The sequence below is a fragment of the Chiloscyllium plagiosum genome, unplaced genomic scaffold (assembly GCF_037043375.1).
Source record: "Chiloscyllium plagiosum isolate Xiang-an unplaced genomic scaffold, Cpla_swu_hap1 HiC_scaffold_23, whole genome shotgun sequence".
In the NCBI taxonomy this organism is placed as follows: domain Eukaryota; kingdom Metazoa; phylum Chordata; class Chondrichthyes; order Orectolobiformes; family Hemiscylliidae; genus Chiloscyllium; species Chiloscyllium plagiosum.
This window is the reverse complement of record NW_028270161.1, coordinates 3,938,932-3,957,820: the sequence shown is the minus strand read 5'-3', so window position 1 is coordinate 3,957,820 and position 18,889 is coordinate 3,938,932. Positions and strand designations below refer to the sequence as shown.

The 18,889-nt window shown below is 42.3% G+C and overlaps 1 protein-coding gene and 1 long non-coding RNA gene across 6 annotated transcripts in view; one reads left to right on the top strand and one right to left on the bottom strand.

The window, feature by feature from the left end:
• dclre1c (DNA cross-link repair 1C, PSO2 homolog (S. cerevisiae)) overlaps positions 1-18,889 on the bottom strand; it is an 81,074-nt gene that overhangs the window by 15,734 nt on the left and 46,451 nt on the right. For all 5 annotated transcript variants that reach the window (XM_087999324.1, XM_087999325.1, XM_087999323.1 and 2 more), the window contains 8 exons: positions 16,094-16,178; positions 15,537-15,596; positions 13,592-13,647; positions 12,645-12,746; positions 7,319-7,391; positions 6,270-6,410; positions 5,799-5,900; positions 5,461-5,597 (listed from right to left, as the gene is read on the bottom strand). In XM_087999324.1, coding sequence (XP_087855450.1) covers positions 5,461-5,597; positions 5,799-5,900; positions 6,270-6,410; positions 7,319-7,391; positions 12,645-12,746; positions 13,592-13,647; positions 15,537-15,596; positions 16,094-16,178 — 756 coding nt within the window. The remainder of the gene's footprint in view (positions 1-5,460; positions 5,598-5,798; positions 5,901-6,269; positions 6,411-7,318; positions 7,392-12,644; positions 12,747-13,591; positions 13,648-15,536; positions 15,597-16,093; positions 16,179-18,889) is intronic.
• LOC148145802 (uncharacterized) lies at positions 3,477-13,210 on the top strand. Its single transcript, XR_015761044.1, has 3 exons — positions 3,477-3,551; positions 8,945-9,050; positions 12,922-13,210. It is a non-coding gene; the product is annotated as an uncharacterized LOC148145802 (long non-coding RNA).

The following is an 18,889-nucleotide window of genomic DNA, read 5'->3' as shown; positions in this document are numbered from 1 at the left end:
TGCTGGATTTGTCAAGGAAATTAGAACATCATCTACATACAGCGAGACCTTATGTAATTTTGACCCCACTTCTGGAGCTGATATATTGAGATCCCCACGAATGGCCTCTGTCAACGGTTCAATCACTAACGTAAAAAGTAATGGTGAAAGGGGACAGCCCTGCCGGCTGCCCCTAGAAATATTAAAATTGCTTGATCATACCCTGTTGGTAATGACCGCAGCGAGAGGTACACTGTAGAGAACCTTTACCCATCTTATGAAAACTTCGCCCAGACCAAACCGGTCTAGAGTATAGAAAAGGTACGGCCACTCAACTCGGTCAAATGCCTTCTCTGCATCTAAAGAAATCACCAATCCCTGTATTGACTGCTGTTGGCATGCTTGAATTACGTTAAGCAGCCTCCTAACGTTATTGGAGGATCTGCGACCCTTTATGAAGCCCATCTGATCCTCTGTAATAATAGAGGGTAACACAATCTCCAGCCCTAACGCAAGAGCCTTAGAGAGGATCTTAAAGTCCACATTTAAGAGCGAGATGGGCCTGTATGAAGCACAGTCTTCCGGATCCTTCCCTTTTTTAAGGATAAATGAAATATAGGCCTCTCTCAGAGGTAGTGGGAGACAAACATGACTGTATGAATCATTACACATATTCAGCATTGGGCCTGACAGTATACTTATAAATTCCTTATAGAATTCACTGGGAAGTCCATCAGGACCAGGCGCCTTTTCATTCTGAAGCTGCCTCACTTCTTGCTCTGATAATGGGGCATTGAGAAAGCACTGTTGTTCAGGAGTCACACGCGGGAGCTTCAGCTCTCTAAAAAAGGATTCCATTTTGGCCTGCCCCTCCTTACAATTCTCAGACTGATATAACTTAGAGTAGAATCTCTGGAACGCCACATTAATCTTTTTAGAATCAAATGTTAGGTTCCCAGACCCTTCCCTAATTGCTGTAATGGTTTGTGGGGCACTTCTCTTTCTGGCAAGGTATGCTAAGTATTTGCCTGGCTTGTCACCATGCTTGTATAACTTTTGCTTTGCAAAAGCCAGCTCCTTCTTTGCCATCTGTGAGAGCATGGAATTTAGTGTAGACCGCAGTGCCGTAATCCTCTGTAGTTTGACCAACGAGGGTCTGTGAAAATAGGTCTTCTCGGCTGCCTTCAACCGTGCTTCAAGGAGACATTGCTGCTCACCCTTCTGCTGCTTCCTACTGGTGGAATATGAAATAACTAACCCTCTGGCATAAGCTTTGGTAGTTTCCCAGAGAACAGATGAGCTATCAACCGAGCCTATGTTGATGTCTAGGAATGCCCGAAATTCCCTAGAGAAATACTCCACAAACTTGCTGTCCATGAGAATAAAGGGGTCCATTCGCCAGTACCTTGAATCCACTGTAACATCTTTAATTTTAACCACGAGGTACACTAGAGCATGATCAGAGATGGCAATATTACCAATCGTACAGGATGCCACCAGATCCAGGGTTACTGCAGGGGTCAGAAAAAAAAAATCAATTCTCGTGTGACATCTGTGCGGATTGGAGAAAAACGTGAAATCCCTACCTGTAGGGTGGAGACACCTCCAGACGTCCATCAACCCTAATTCCCCACACAAACCCAATAACTGTTTAGTTTGTGCAGAGGGTATCGAGGGACCTTTAGGCAACCTGTCTACTGTGGGGTCCATGAGGCAGTTAAAATCTCCCCCTATAATGATGTGCCGAGACTTGAGACTTATCAGTTTAGAAAAAGCATCTATCAAGAATTTAAGAGGATGAGCTGGGGGACAATAAACATTTAAAATGCCATATTCTTCCCCATTTATCAAGGCTTTAAGAATTGCAAACCTCCCATATGTGTCTTTAATACATTCCAACAATTTAAATGAGACATTTTTCCTTCCCCTACTTCTGGTATTAAATGATGAAAAATAAACTCGGTCAAAGCCATTCTGCTGTAATTTCAGGTGCTCCTTGTCATCCAAATGTGTCTCCTGTAACAAAGCAATATCCACCCTCTCCTTTCTAAGGCTCAAGAGTACCTTCTTCCTCTTAATTGGTGAGTGACTTCCCTTGATATTCCAGGTACACCATTTAATCAAATCATTAGCCATAATCTTCTGCAATTACATTTAAATTCCAGAGAGGAGGAACCCGAACCACAAATTGCTGAGCCTTAGTGTCGCATGGTCCACCAAATATAAAAACTACATAAACTAAAACCACTACATTTAACAAACATACAAAATTATTAAAAATAAAAAACAACAAAAACCAGAAAACAAACCAACATATAAAGCGCCAATAGCGCTGAGTAGGGGAACTCGCCCCCTGCCCAAAGCGGGCAACTACCTGTCCCGAACTGCCCATAAATAGGCATCTAACCATCTCAACCACCTTCACTTCTCCCAGCGAGAGCCGCATCGCAAGCACAAGCTAAAAAGAATAAACACCCCATAGAATATCAATATGAATTCAAAAAAATTATTTTATAAAAAAGGAATAAATACTCCACCCATCCTTTGGTATGTCCTAACTTAGAAATTTAAAATGTACATCCTAACCACCGCCAGACATAGTTTGAACCAAATTACAATCAACAGAGGAATAGAAGGGGGACAAACAAAGCTCCAACTGGAAATCTTCCATTTCTTTTACAGAATGATAAACGCACACCCAAGCAACGATATTTATACATACTACAATTGTTTAAATTAGGTTAGTTTGTCCACAAAGTCTCTTGCCTTCTCCGATGTGTCAAAGAGATGCATGGATCCATCTCAGGTGATCCGAAGCACTGCCGGATATCTCGGAGTACTGAATCCCAAGCTCCTTCAATCTTCTCATAACACTATCGTATGATTTTCGCTTCTGGATCACCGCTGCTGAAAAGTCCTGAAAAAACATGATCTTAGACCCCTCGTAAATTAGGGCCTTTGGATCCTTCCCCTGGAGTCTGGAGGCCTCCATGACTCTCTCCTTATCCCGGTAATGATGGATCCGCACCAGGAAAAGACGAGGGCGTTGACCCAGACCCGACCTCCGCGCTGCGACCCGGTGAGCCCTCTCTATCTTTAATCCTCTCATGCCAGTCTCCAAGTCAAGGAATTTCGGAAGCCAACCTTCAACAAATTCCACAGGCTGCTCACCTTCCTTACCCTCAGGCAGACCCATGATCCGAATGTTTTTTCTCCTGCCCCTGTTTTCAAGATCATCCACTTGGGTCATGCAAATTACAAACCTGCGTCTTCAGGGCTTGGATCTCTTCCTTGAATGAACTGGCATCAGCTTCCACCACTGTAACTCTGTGCTCCACCTCATCCATCCTCTTCTTCAGGTCTCCCAGCTGCTGCTCATGCTTCTGCAGCATGAGAGAGACTGGAGCCAGCTTCTCTTCAATCTGTTTCCCCAACATCTCACGAGATTTCGAGAGCTGGTTCACCAGGTCCTGGAGAGTAATCGGCTCCGAGGCTGCTGCAGGCTGAGCTGCAGGCCTGGCCTCAGATGCTCCTCCTCCCTTTTTAGGCATTCTGGACAGCTGAAAATACAGGTAAGTCAATTTTAAAATGTTTCTTGGGGCTCCACAATCTTTCCAACGCCCCAAGAAATCCTGATGACCTGGGTGGTGGGATAAAGGACTGTCCTGCTCCTGCTGCGATGCGAAGCTCTGCAGTGTGATCTTCTCAGATCGCCGCCGTCTTAGATCCCCCGAAATGCCTTTTAAATGTAGTAATTGTACCAGCCTCCACCACTTCCTTGGCAGCTCATTCCACCATCCTCTGTGTGAAAAAGTTGCCATTTAGGTCCCTTTTAAATCTTTCCCTTCTCCCCTTAAACCTATGCCCTTTAGTTTTGGACTCACCTATCCTGGGAAATATGACCTTGCCTATTCACCCTATCCATGCCCCTCATGGTTTTATAAACCTATATAATTTATGATGTTCACTCTTTGATCCCACTGTATAACCATCAACAATCAGCAACTTTTTCTACTGCTGCCAAAGCCACATCATAGTCTTTAAAAATATAAATTCAATCTTGTGTGATCAAAATATCTGCAAAGGAACCTCATAACTACTCAAAAAGGATATAAGAGATTAGAAGAGCTGAAGATCCAGTACTGGAAACCACAAGCTGAATATCAAATCATTAATAATCAGCTGAATTCAGATTCATTAAATAGACTGTAAACACTTTAATAAATAGGTATATTGAATCTGAAACATTAACACCATTTCTGTCTTCACAGATGGTGCTGATGTTAAGTTTCTCAGGCACTTTCTGGTTTTATTTCCGATCTCCTACATCTGCAGCTTTTTACTTTAATGTGAATATTTTAGGTTTGATTATTTGTTATTCCAATTCTCCTAAATTAGTTGTTTCTCTTTGTGGCAGTTGTTGAGGGTAAAGGGAAAAAATTGTGCAGATCCAATGTCCCTCTATTCTGCTGGGAGAGGTACTGCTCGAACTCGGAGAGACTCTGGGTGAGCTTTTTGTTCCTGCCTGAGTACATTGCTGTCAATTATGCCTCAGTTAATGACCAGGCTGAGCTCAGCAAAGCAGAGCAGCCTGAACTAGAGGCTATTTGGTCCGTACAGCAGATTATTGCAGACTTGACAGACCAGCCATCTACATGGGGTGGGCATATTGAGAGCCTTATGATAGTTTATGAACCAGGAATCATCTGCATTTCATTTCCGTGAAGTTCCATATGATGTGCACATGGGAGGAAATTAATCAATCCACAATGGAATGCTTCAATGTTACTCAATAAATATTCCCTCCCTTGTACCAACTACAAGATGCACAGCAGCAACTTACCAAGGCTGCTTCAGCAGCACCTTCCAAACCTCTACCACCTAGAAAAACAATGTTAGGAAATGCATGAGAACACAACCCCCTGAAAGTTCACCTCTGAGCCACTCACCATCCCGACTTGAAAATACATAATTGTTCCTTCAGTGTTGCTGGGTCATAGAGTCATAGAGATGTACAGCATGGAAACAGACCCTTCGGTCCAACCCGTCCATGCCAACCAGACATCCCAACCCAAAGGGCATTGTGGGGCTACCTCAAAGCAGCAGCTCAGACCACCTCATCCAGGGCAATTAAGGACAGGTAACAAATGCCAAACTCAAAAGCAAACACCAACATTCCATAAGCAAATGAAAAGTTGCTTTCATTGGATGTGGGGTTTGATCTGACCTCAGGTGCAGAGGTAAAAATAATAATTGAGAAGTAGAGTTGGACCAGGAGAGTAACATGTGAATAATTTTGGCAGAAAAAATTGAATGCTTAGGTTGTACGATGTAGTATTTAAAATATTAAAAGACTACACTGAGCAAGATCCTGAACTTCTTCCTTCAGCCAGTCTTCGATACATCAAGGTCATACACAAGTTCCTTCCAATGGTGTTCATTTGGGTAACACAGATGTGGTAATACATGATGCTGTCATACCTTACAATTACACTCGACTTATTTGTCCTTTCACCGAACCACATGGTGGAGGGTTTAATGCTGATAATGCGAAGTGGAGTCCCATCTTTCGCTGTAATGCCACAAGGGAGTCGGTTTCCACGAATAAAATCCTCATCCTGGTGAGGACATCAATTGGGAATTTACAAATTGGGACCATTTCATTTAAAAAGATTGTGACAATTAAGATTAGAGTTTTGAAGCTACTAGAACAATACAGAGTGATGATACAGTACCTTACAAAATTTGCTCACAAATCAGGAAGTGATCTGTATGGTTGCAACCTGTTAACGATTAAAAAGCTGATGAAATAACCGTACCTTGGGGTGTCTACATGCGTGAATCTGCGTTGATCTGTCTGTGGTGACATGATGTAGAATTTCAGGCATATTATGAAACATATCCAGCTTGTTAAGATGAACCTGAAGGTACAGAAAGATTCAAACAAGAAACACATTAGATGGAGGAGGCGGAGAGGCTGCCTTTTCAGACAAATGACAGCACAAAGGTGAATGGTCCAGATGAGCACAGTCCCAAACTTCACCTCCACTCAGCAACCTGCCTCAGGAAAGGTTGATTTACCACTCTGATTTATTATCACGTTCGATGGGAGAGGTTAGTTTGTTGGCAAAAAACAAAAACATTTAGTTATGGGAAATTCACCAGGAATCTTGGTGAATGCTGTTCCAAGATGTACAAAACCTACTCTCATCAGTGAAGCGCTAAAATGGAGTGATCTCCAATTCTGATGTTTGAGTGTGAACAAGTAGCAGCAATTTTTCAGCACCAACCTGAATCGAGAATTCTTCACTGAGGTTAGTGAAGAGATATTCATATCCGTATGCTGCCTTGCAGTTTAGCCACACGACGTGGTAAGGACTGAGTGTGATCCAACTTCTCACCAACTCCAGGATCCCATTCAGGCACTCCACCTGGGAACGGTGAAGTACAAAACAAACATGGAATATCCCTCCACTGGCTTTTTGCCAATTGCTTAGTTATAAATTGCATATCGCCAACATTGCAGACATTTTGCACACTGTTAATCAGCCACCTGGATGCAGTTGTACCAAACCAAGACCGAAAAGGACAATGTCCCAAATGAACCTGCAATTTTGAACTGTAAATGGAATTGTTTCAGCATTGTGTTTAATTGAGAAAACAGTGGCACTGAGTGGTGTGGTCATCAATACGACATAGGAGCTGAACTGGAACGCTCAGTCCCACAAACCAACTCTGCCAGTAAATGAGGTCACGGTTGATGTGTTTGTGTTTCAAATTCCACATTCTACACCTACACACAATAACCCCCAACTCCCTTGCCTAACAAGAACCAAGTTTCAGTAAGTTGAAGCCCCCAACTCCTTGCTGAGGTGATGGTAAAAAAATCCAACTGTAACTATTTTGAAGGAGAGCAGGGGAGTTTCCTGCTGTGTCCTGGGGATTACATTCATCATTCAACCAACCTCATAAAAACAGGTCATTTGGTCATTGTCACAGCACTGTTGTGGGATCTTGCTGTGCAAAAATAGGCTGTCACGTTTCCTACATTAATACACTGATTACACTTCAAAATGCATGGCATTGGCTGTGAAGCATGTTGGGGAATCGGATATTTGTGAAAAACCCATGGAAAGACCCATCTTTTCTGACTCCTGCTAGCACCAGCACAATGGGCTGAACGGCCTTGCTCTGGTGCTGTAAGATTCCATGATTCTACATTTCTATTACAACAAATTATAAAACTGATGTAACTCACTAGATTTAGGGAAATACAAACAAAAATAAATGAAACTATTGGTATAATCTGTGAAAATGTCAAAATGTTTGAAATACTTACCCTGCTTGGGATTTGATAAAATCGTGGATCACAAAATGTTGTATCCAAGTAAACACTCTGAATGTCTTTGATCCTACAGTGGAATAAAATGGAACACTGTTCAATTATACAAAAAAAAGTTGCATGTGAACAGACATAATGCAAAGTATTCTCCATTTGGCAGCATACCATTCACGGAGGGCAAAGACAGAACAGGAAACCATAACCACTAACTGCAAATGTTGCTATTTCACAAACAGCATACACCAGGAATGTCAGCACAGTCCAGGTGGCTGCACATTCAACTCTGCAGCTGATACTTAATGCCTTTACTAACTGACAGAATCCTCATTCCTCGTGAATATTGCTTTCTTAATGTAGAAAATCTCCTAAAAATCTTCAGAGAGTGAGCCAAGAGGAGGATAATTTAGAAAAAGTAACCAAATATTTGGCCACGCATTCAAGTTTTAAAAATAAAGACAGTGGGAGCTAGGACAGTTTTGGTCAAGAATTGCAGGGGGTGGGGGGAATGGAATGCAAAGCCACCAGTGGTGGGCTGAAGGAAAGGAGGAAAATAATTAAGGTTAGAAACTTCATCAAATTGTCATTTTCTTTAATATAAGAGTGTGTGTAGAAAAGGGGTGAATGAAACTTTCAATAAAAAAATTACATTTATTAGTAAAAGAGCTATGATCTCACTCTGCCACTGTAGTCAGCCACTATAGTGTTAAGATGTCAATGATAGTTAGTTAAATAATCCTGGTAAAAACAGTTTGCAAACATGCTCTTAAAACAAAACCTTTCAATTTACAACTTAGATAGCGCCCTCAGCAGGTTTAGTTTATAACTACAGAAAACTATTTGAAATAAGGAACTTACCAGTTTGAATGTAATAATAATCTCAGCAACAGGAGCCACATTGAGATGCTTTCTCTCACACTGACGATCAATGTTGGAAAGTGAGGACATGGACACATCTTGCTTGGCCACATGGTTCCTGAACCAATTCAATGCTGTGCTACTGAGATTCAGTGAAGGTCCCAAAACACTGAATGATAACACCACATCAAGTTTGCCAGATTTTCAAACGATGGTCTTCCTGATTACACAGATCTCTGGATTCTCTACAGCTTTGATAAGAGCAGTGTGTACAGTACAGACTAAAGACAAAAGGAGTCTGCCTTTCCAGCTACGCTAACCCGCAATAACTAATTAGTTCTGTAACATTTCAGACTCGACCATGAGGACTGCGCACCAGACGTGTGTGACAACATACTAACTGAATTGTTTTTGAGCATGAATGATTTAAGTTTGTTTTTACACAAGTATTTTTACTTTTGAACTTATTTAAAACTTTATTCACACTTTTCAATCACTTAAATAAGTTCTGATTTGGAGATACTGGTGTTGGACTGGGGTGTACAAAGTTAAAAATCACACAACACCAGGTTATAGTCCAACAGGTTTATTTAGAAACACTAGCTTTCAGAGCACAGACAACCACCTGATGAAGGAGCAGTGCTTCAAAGTTACTGTGATTCTTAACTTAAATAAGTGCTGCTTTCTCGTGATGTAATGGTAAATACAGGACCGATTTGACATCCTAAATTTTATCTGATAACTAAACTTTTTTCTTTTTCTATCCAGGTCAGTGGCAAGACTCTGCATTACTGGGGGAATGCTGCATTGTCAGAAGTGTTACCTTTAAAACTCAGGCTAAACCTGCCCTTTTAAGGCAATATGCCACAAGGAGGTTAGTTTGCCCATCTGTGTAGGACAAACTAGTTTGTCCCATTCCCCCACTCAATTCACTTTATTCTGTAAGGTTATTCCCTTCTTGTGTTTATCTAATTTCCTTTCAAAATCATCAGTTGTTTTTGCTGTTAGTACATGGGGTAACAAGTTCCAAGTCATGACTACTGGAGTGTTCAAACAAAACGTTCTTCCATTTTATTAGATTAGATTAGATTACATTAGATTACATTACAGTGTGGAAACAGGCCCTTCGGCCCAACAAGTCCACACCGACCCGCCGAAGCGAACCCACCCATACCCCTACCCCTACCCCTACCCCTACATTTACCCCTTACCTAACACTACGGGCAATTTAGCATGGCCAATTCACCTGGCCCTGCACATCTTTGGACTGTGGGAGGAAACCAGAGCACCCGGAGGAAACCCACGCAGACACGGGGAGAACATGCAAACTCCACACAGTCAGTCGCCTGAGGCGGGAATTGAACCCCGGTCTCTGGCGCTGCGAGGCAACAGTGCTAACCACTGTGCCACCGTGCCGCCCACAAAAAGTTTATGAAAAAGTTCTTTTTGGCTTAATGAGAGAAGACAGAGGGTGGTGGCAGAAGGTTGTTGTTCAGAATGGAGGCCTGTGCCAGGGTGTGCCAAAAGGATTGATGCTGGGTCTACTGTTGTTGGCCTTTATATAAATAATTTGGATAAGATTATAGGAAACGTGGTTAGTAAGTTTGCAGATGGCACCAAAATTGGTGGTACAGTGAAGAAGGTGATCTAAGAGTACAATGGAATGTTGATTAACTGGGCCAGTGGACTGAGGAATGGTAGATGGAGTTTAATTTAGATAAACTTGTTTTAGTAAAGCAAACTAGGGCAGGACTTACACAGTTAATGGTAGGGACCTGGGGAGTGTTGTCGAACAGAGAGACTTAGGGGTGCAAGTATATAGATCCTTGAAAATGATGTGACAGGTAGAGAGGGTGGGGAAGAAGGCATTTGGCATTCTTGCCTTCATCAGTCAGAGCACTGAGTACTGGAATTGGAATGTCATATTACAGCTGAACAAGACATTGGTAAGGCCCCATTTGGAGTGCCGCGTATAATTCTGGTCACCTTGTTATAGGAAGGATGTTATTAAAAACTGGAAAGATATACAAGGATGTTACCAACACTGGAGGGTTTGTGTTACAGTCTGTTTTGATACAGCTGGGCGGCATGGTGGCTTAGCGGCTAGCAATGCTGTCTCACAGTGCCAGGGACCTGGGTTCGATTCCAGCCTCAGGTGACTGTTCATGTGGGGTTTGCACATTTCCCCTGAGTCTGTGTGGGTTTCCTCCGGGTGCTCCGGTTTACTCCCACAGTCCAAAGATGGGCAGGTTAGGAGAATTGGCCATGCTAAATTGCCCGTAGTGTTAAGGGATGTGTAGGTTAGGTGCATTAGTCAGGGGTAAATGTAGAGTAATAGCGTAAAGAATTGGGTCTGGGTGGGTTACTCTTTGGAGGGTCAGTGTGGACTTGTTGGGCCAAATAGCCTGTTTCCACACTGTAGAGATTCTATGCAGTATAAGAAAATCATGTAATAGCAGCACCATTTAAACCAGTGGAACTGGAATCACGGTTATAGACAATGCAGGTAAGGAAAGATTGTGTTCTACAAATAATGGTCAAAATTCTTCAATCACATTCCAGCCAATTTGTGTTGAAGAAACGCGCATAACAGGAGAACAGACTGTAGCAGGAGGGGCTGGGTAGTGGGACATTTTCCACTGGAACATAGGGAGGCTGAGGAATGATCTTAGAAAGGTTTAGAAAATCATGGGGGGGGGGGGCATAGGTCAGGTGAATGGCCAAGGTCATTAGGGGAGTGCGAAACTGGACAGGTTTAAGGTGACAGAGGAAAGATTTAAAGGGACCTGATGGGCAACTTTTTCCAGATAGAGGGCGGTGCATATATGAAACAAGCTGCCAGAGGAAGTGGTTAGAGGTGAGTACAATTACAACATTGAGAACACAGAACATTACAGCGCAGTACAGGCCCTTCGGCCCTCGATGTTGTGCCGACCCGTGGAACTAATCTGAAGCCCATCTAACCTACACTATTCCATTCTCATCCATATGTCTATCCAATGACCATTTAAATGTCCTTAAAGTTGGCGGGTCTACCACTGTTGCAGGCAGTGCGTTCCAAGCACTGACTACTCTCTGAGTAAAGAAACTACCTCTGACATCTGTCCTATATCGATCATCCCTCAGTTTAAAGCTATGTCCCCTCGTGCTAGCCATCACCATCCGAGGAAAAAGGCTCTCACTGTCCACCCTATCTAACCCTCTAATTATCTTACATGTCTCAATTTGAGTCACTCTCAACCTTCTTCTCTCCTATGAAAGCAGCCTCAAATTCCCTCAGCCTTTCCTCTTTTGATCTTCCCTCCATACCAGACAGCATCCTGATAAATCTCCTCTGAACCCTTTCCAAAGCTTCCACATCCTTCCTATAATGCGGCGACCAGAACTGTATGCAATACTCCAAGTGTGGCCACACCAGAGTTTTCTACAGCTGCAGCATGACCTCATGGTTCAGAAACTCAATCCCTCTACCAATAAAAGCTACTCTTTATTTCCGTTGTTCCTTCCAAAGTGAATCATCTCACACCTTCCCGCATTTGCCTCCATTTCAGCCCAGCTCTGCAGCTTACCTATGTCCCTTTGTAACCTGCAACATCCTTCAGCACTATCCTCAACTTCACCAACCTTAGTGTCATCCACAAATTTACTAACCCATCCTTCTACGCCCTCATCTAGGTCATTTATAAAAATTACAAACAGATGTTAATTTAAAAGATGTTTGGCCAGGTAGCTGGATAAGAAAGGTTTAGAGGGAGACAGACCAAATGGAAGCCAATGGGACTAGTTCAGTTTTGGAAACAGGATTGGCATGGACAAGTTAGGCTGAAGGGTCTGTCTCTATGACACTATGAATCATAAACAACCTGTACAAAACTTTCACCAAATGAACTCCACCTTTAAGATTAGTCAAATGGCCATACATAATTTCCAAAGTTAATTTCATGCACTGACCAAACTGACTTGTGAAAAGAGATTAAAGACTGCTTCTCCTGGTGAATCTTTACTCATTGTCACCTGGGTATTATTTCTGTCCTCACTCAGTACATGGTGAAATCTGGAAATTTCATGGTCAAAAATTGGCTGTTGTGCTTTGTATTTTTGCCTCTAGCTGGGTATTTGCATCTGATGAACCAACACCTACATTAGCTCCCTGAACAAAAGAACTGGACAAGGCTAAGTAGCACTGAAAGATTCAATAGACATTTATTGTAAATCTGGATGTATCTACATATATTACAATTACAGGCACCTCAGTGTCTGGGCTAACACTAAATTATCCACTTACAAACAATGGCACACTTCCACCGACACATCATGCTTCAAATGACCCAGTGTAAGATGGAGACAGAAACCTTGATGCCGACAGGTCATGAGTTGAGAGTATGCATATCATAAGCATATCTTGTAAAGGTACACTGCGTACTAGCTATGAGATTCAATGCAAAAACACAATTAAAATCAGTTTTACCTGCCACCTGAATGCAATAATTCCATACGAGCAACTTCTCCCTTGGCCAGTCTGAAATCTCCTGTATACAGCACTGTGCCACCGCCACCTTCAAACAGGAACCTGAAAGGAGGAAGACTGCTAGCTCAATGTTGCTGTTTAATAAATACAGTTCATAAAAGTTTTAAATATTAGGATAAGTAAAATGTTGTTATTTAATATTACACATACTCCATACAAAGCCTCACAAAAGTTAAATGATGAACTGTCTGATAAAATCTCTGCTTTTGTTCTTAAGATCTGAACTGAGCAACTGGGGAGGAATGCGGAGGCACCTGGAGTCAGACTTTCCCCAAACTGGAAATGCAAGAATGGGTTCAACATTCAATCACAGAACAACTCGCATGTTGAGGTATACATGCTTACACAGCAGCTGTTAGAAAGGGACAAGTGTGAACAAAATCCAACCTGGATAAAATCATTTACATCTGCAAACTGGGAGGCAACAAAGATCTATTTCACAATTCCTGAACTAGCGCCTGAAGGAGGAGCGAGGCTCTGAAAGCTTTTCAAATAAACCTGTTGGACTATAATCCGGTGTCTTGTGATTTATGACAATTCCCACAGACAGTTTCTGTGCAATGAGCCTTCTGAATGGAGTGCGTGTTCCCACCATCATCACATCACAAAGGCTGACCCAAATTGACCCACTGATGCACAATGCTTCAGCATTCTGCTCAGAATCAGAGATACCTCTGTATTAAAGGAGGCCATTTAGCCCATGACACCCATGCTATCTATCTAAAGTAATTCCTTCTAACATGTATTTCGGAAAACCTCCTTCTGAACGAGTTTCCAAGTCCTATTGCTATTCATATGAACATGCAAAGATAATTATTTTCGCTCTTACGTCCATCATGCCCAAAGACTTGTTAATGAAACCACTGGGTAAAGACATTAATACCTACATGACTGATCCAGGGCAGTGTCCAGCAGGTAGAAGGGTAACTAAAATATCTTCCTTCTATTTTCAAAGAAAAAAAACAAAGTTCTTTAGAAATGCAAACAGTTTAAAAACAAAATTATGTTAAAGTTTATATTGAAGCTATTGATGAATAAACTGAGTTGTACATTCTGTGTAAAATCAGGATTTGTGGCATGGGGTAGTGTCCTTGCCTCTGAACCAAAAGCTTCAGATTTAAGTCCATCTCCAGGACATGATGACCAAGGACACACCATCCTGCAAATCCTTCCCACACGGATGGAAACATAGAAGGAAGAGGCCATTCAGCCCTTCAAGCCTGCTCCACCATTCAATATGATCATGACTAACAATCCACCTCAGTTCCCTGATACCACTTTCTCCCCATAATCGTAAACACACACACACACACAGACACACACACACAGACACACAGACACACACACACAGACACACACACATGAATAGCAGGCAGGAAGAGCAGAAGACACTCCTAGGCAGCTGTGTGATGGTAAGAAATTCACAGAATCAGGCCATCCAGTCCATCATGCCTGCACCAGCCCTTCCAATGAGCATCACTGCTGAGTGTCAATCTCCTGCTTTCTCCCATATGCAATCACATACTGTTTCTGTCAAATAATCATCCAATGCCCTCTCGAATGCCTCAGTTGGAACCTCAACCATCATTATCCATCGCTCCAGACTACAGCATGCTTGTAGAAGAATGCATTGCAAGAGCAACCTCACCCTCTTTTTTTGGTGAGAGGGATGCTGGTTGGCTCAGTTGATTGGAAGGCTGTAGATGAACCATGTGCTGTTGGCACCAATTTCCCCATCCTGACTCAGGTGGATATAGAATCCACCTCCTCACCCGAACCATGATACCAATCGTGGTGAGGAGAGTCAGATGTACCTTCAGGCAGAGCACTCATGGAAGGTAAGATATTACAGCACCCAAGCAAACAGGTGTCTCAAAAGACCTGGTTTCTGTTTACCGTACAGAATGTGCTAAACTGTTCACAATCAGCCTGACTTCAATTACAATGCACAGCTGCAAAGTTTTCAGTTGGTCTGAAAGAACAAAAATCTATTTCTTTAGAATATCAACACCAACCAAGTAAATGGTCAACTCGGATGGAAGCGAAAGGGGTAGTGGGATAACGGACACATCTGACATCTCCATTGTCAATGATGACAAGATATCCTGCTTAATATCTCCACACAAGACAAATTAAAAACAAAATATAAAGTAAAACCTCTCTCAGTAACATACTACAGTAGATTTGAAAGCTTTGAGTTGCAATATTATTACAGTCAGATAACTGGCGAGACAAGTCATTATGTTTGAGAGCCATAGAGTCAGAACGCTTTAACACAGACATAGGGAAAACTGTGTGGACTCTCGGTGTCCGGGGGGTGGTGTTTGGAGGAAAGGAAAAGCATTCCAACCTCCTGTTCATCAACATTAAAAAGCCACTTTCCAGGATCATGGATATGATCTATCCACATGTGATCAGAGACACAGCACAAGACAGAGAGAGCAAGAGAAAGAGAGACACATAGAGACAGAGACAGAGAGACAGAGAGAGAGAAAGAAAGAAAGGATGAGAGAGAGAAAGGACAAGAGAGAGGAAAAAATGAGAGAGAAAGAGAGGGACAGAGAACAAGAGAGGGACAGAGAAACAGAGAATGAGAGAAACGAGAGAGAGAGAAAACGAGAGGTGTGGAGTGAGGCGGGGACAGAGAATGTGTGTGAGAGGGAGAAAACGAGAGAGAGAGGCATAGAAAGAGAGAGAGAAAAAACAAGAGAGGGATAGAGAATGAGAGAGAGAAAGAGACAATGAGAGAGAGAGAGACAACAAGAGAGAACGAGAGAGAGAGAGAGCGCGAGTGAGCGAGTGACTGAGAGAGAAAACACTCTTTGCACTTACCTCACCAGTTGCCTCATCAACCAAGGAAATTTGTGTTGGAGTTCCAACTTCGATAGCAATCTGTGAAAACACAAACATTTATTGACCTTATTTCACTTAAATAATGCCAACTGAATCTTAGTTCAATCCAGAACAAACACATTTTCTCTGTTCCTTACAATTTATGACTCATTGCTACCTGATTTTAAATATATTTTGGAGAGATGATGGCCTGGTGACATTATTGCTAGATTGCTAATCCAGAGACCTAGGTACTGCTCTGGGGACCTGGTTCAAATCCTGCTGTGGCAACAGGTGGAATTTAAATTCAATAAAAATCTGGAATTAGAAGTCTAATGGATAAGCATGAATCATTGTCGATTGCCAGAGAAACTCATCTGGTTCACCAGTGGTCCTTTGTGGAAAGAAACTGCCATCCTTACCCGGTCTGCCCCACGTGTGACTCCAGACCAACAGCAATGTGGTAGATTCCTAACTTTTTTTTAAAACTATAATGTTTAACTATTTTTAACACAAGAAGAAACTGGAGGGTCAATTGATTTAAATATGGAACTTACAATATAATTCTCCCAGAACTTGTACTTTTTACTTGTTAGCAGAATTTCCTTTGTTACCGGGGAACAGTAAAGTTTCAGCTTCAAGCTGTAATGAAAGGGGAAAAAAATTAAATAATTGTTCAATATTACAAAGCAGGACAATGACGAATATTGATAGATTACAGCCTCAGCAAGAGCGGATTGCACAGAGTCACATCAAAGCCTGATGTTGTCCTTGCCCAATATTAAAACAGCTTTCATATCAGCTGGAAATGTGAGATAGACAGGTCAATTTTCCACTGTCTAATCTACAGTTGCAGAGTTCCATTTTATTGTCCATGTTGGCAAACTGATGATACAGTAATTCCAAAATCCTCCTGATCTGCGGGTGGTGAAATGGGAAAGCTTGAAATGCGACTTAAGAGGCAGATTTTTCACACAGATGAGGCAACTGGAGAGATAAATGCAAAGAGTGTTTTCTCTCCCGCTCTCTCTCGGTCACTTGCTCGCTCACACTCTCTCTCTCGTTCTCTCTTGATGTCTCTCTCGCTCGTTGTCTCTTTCTCTCTGTCCCTCTGGTGTGTGTATGGAATGAGCTGCCAGAGGAAGTAATTGTATCAGCCTCCATCACATCTTTTAAAAGGCGTCTGGATGGGTATATGAATAGGAAGGGTTGGGAGGGATATGGGCCAAGTGCTGGCAAATGGGACTAGATTTACTTAGAATATTTGGTCAGCATGGACTGAAGGGTCTGCTTCCATGCTATACATCTCCAAGACAGCATCTATCGTTAGATTCTCTAACTTGAGGGTGGGTGGAGAAGGATCATTCGCAGAGAATGGTCATTTTGTTACATGTAGATTATGATGGAGTGGTCACAAACAACTGGATAATTCAGTTCCACTGTGTGAACAGACATAAACACGACGTGGCCTATTAATAATCCAGAACTGCACCTGCAAAACGCCAGTTAATTATTCAACAAAAACAGATCAGTCTCATGTTATCATTATGCTCCACTGACCAGAACCACTCTCGAATTTAAAACAACATTCACAGTTAAGAGTGAAGTTTATGAAAAAAAACAAGAATAGTGAATGAATGTGATGTCTTTGTATGTTGAGAAATGATCCATAGTTTCAATTAAAAATTGCTTTCAAAGTGCTGTCCTGAAATAGGGTTATACCCGAAACATAGACTGCTCCACCTCCTGATGCTGCCTGGCTTGCTGTGTTCTTCCAGCCTCCTGCCTGCCTATTCCAAAGTACTGTAGCATTTAATACTTAAACAACGAAAGAACTGATAAACAATGTTCCAATGACTACAATCTAAACATTCTCTCTCAGATCGTATTTTGTTCTCATTTCTGTTGAGCTGTTCAGAAAACATTGCAGGAAATGCTGGATTAATCCACTGGAATTGTCTTCAACTGAGATAAAGAAGTGAATGATCCAGATCCAGAAACACAAGATTCAATCCTGATTGGATGAATAAGAGGGGAAGCAATGATCAGAGAACTTCTGGGTTGGCACCATGCGTAAGGTTTGCATTTTGTAAATTAAGACAAAGTGAGGACTGCAGATGCTGGAGGTCAGAGTCAAAAAGTGTGGCGTTGGAAAAACACAGCAGATCCAAGGAGCAGGAGAATCGACGTTTCGGGCATAATCCCTTCCTGTTGACGGGCTTATGCCTGAATTGTCGATTTGTTAAAGTGGAGATTTGAGATGGCCCAGGAAACCCCTTGTGGACTCAGACCTGTAAAGCCTCTCTCTTGGTTCGTCCCGGAGATCGTACTCTTTGGAAGTCTGGAATAAAAACCTCTTACTCACAGTTTAGTTTAAATTTAGTCATCTCCTTTATTCACTAATAGCTGCACTGTTAGAACATAAGACTGATACCTATAAGCTAAACTAACAAGGTTCTAATAACCTAGGAGAGTAGGGTACCAGCTCTTCAAGTGCCCCAGCAGGCTCCTCTGATGTACTGATACAAAGTGGCTTCCTTTATACAAGCGTTTACAAAAACATTGCATGCTCTTAATTAGACAGATAACAGTGAAAGACAATAATTCATAAGGAAAAAAAATTAATTGACAGGTCTGTGTACGCTTGACTAATCACTCCTACAGGCCCAAGTCATTCATCAGGTGGGAAAAAACATAGCCAGCCGAGTTCGGCGCCTGCTTGCGAGATAAACTCCTATCATAAAGAGGTACCATAGAGTCATAGAGATGTACACCATGGAAACAGACTCTTTGGTCCAACCCATCCATGCCGACCAGATATCCCAACCCAATCTAGTCCCACCTGCCAGCACCCGGCCCATATCCCTCCAAACCCTTCCGATTCATATACCCATCTAAATGCCTCTTGAATGTTGCAATTACACTAGCCTCCACCACATCCTCTGACAGCTCATTCCATACACGTACCACCCTCTGCATGAAAAAGTTGCCCCTTAGGTCTCTTTTATATCTTTCCCCTCTCACCCTAAACCTATGCCCTCTAGTTCTGGACTCCCTGACCCCAGGGAAAAGACTTTGTCTATTTATCCTATCCATGCCCCTCATAATTTTGTAAACCTCTGTATGGTCACCCCTCAGCCTCCGACGCTCCAGGGAAAACAGCCCCAGCCTGTTCAGCCTCTCCCTGGAGCTCAAATCCTCCAACCCTGGCAACATCCTTGTAAATCTTTTCTGAACCCTTTCACGTTTCACAACATCTTTCCGATAGGAAGGAGACCAGAACTGCATGCAATATTCCAACAGTGGCCTAACTAATGTCCTGTACAGTGGCAACATGACCTCCCAACTCCTCT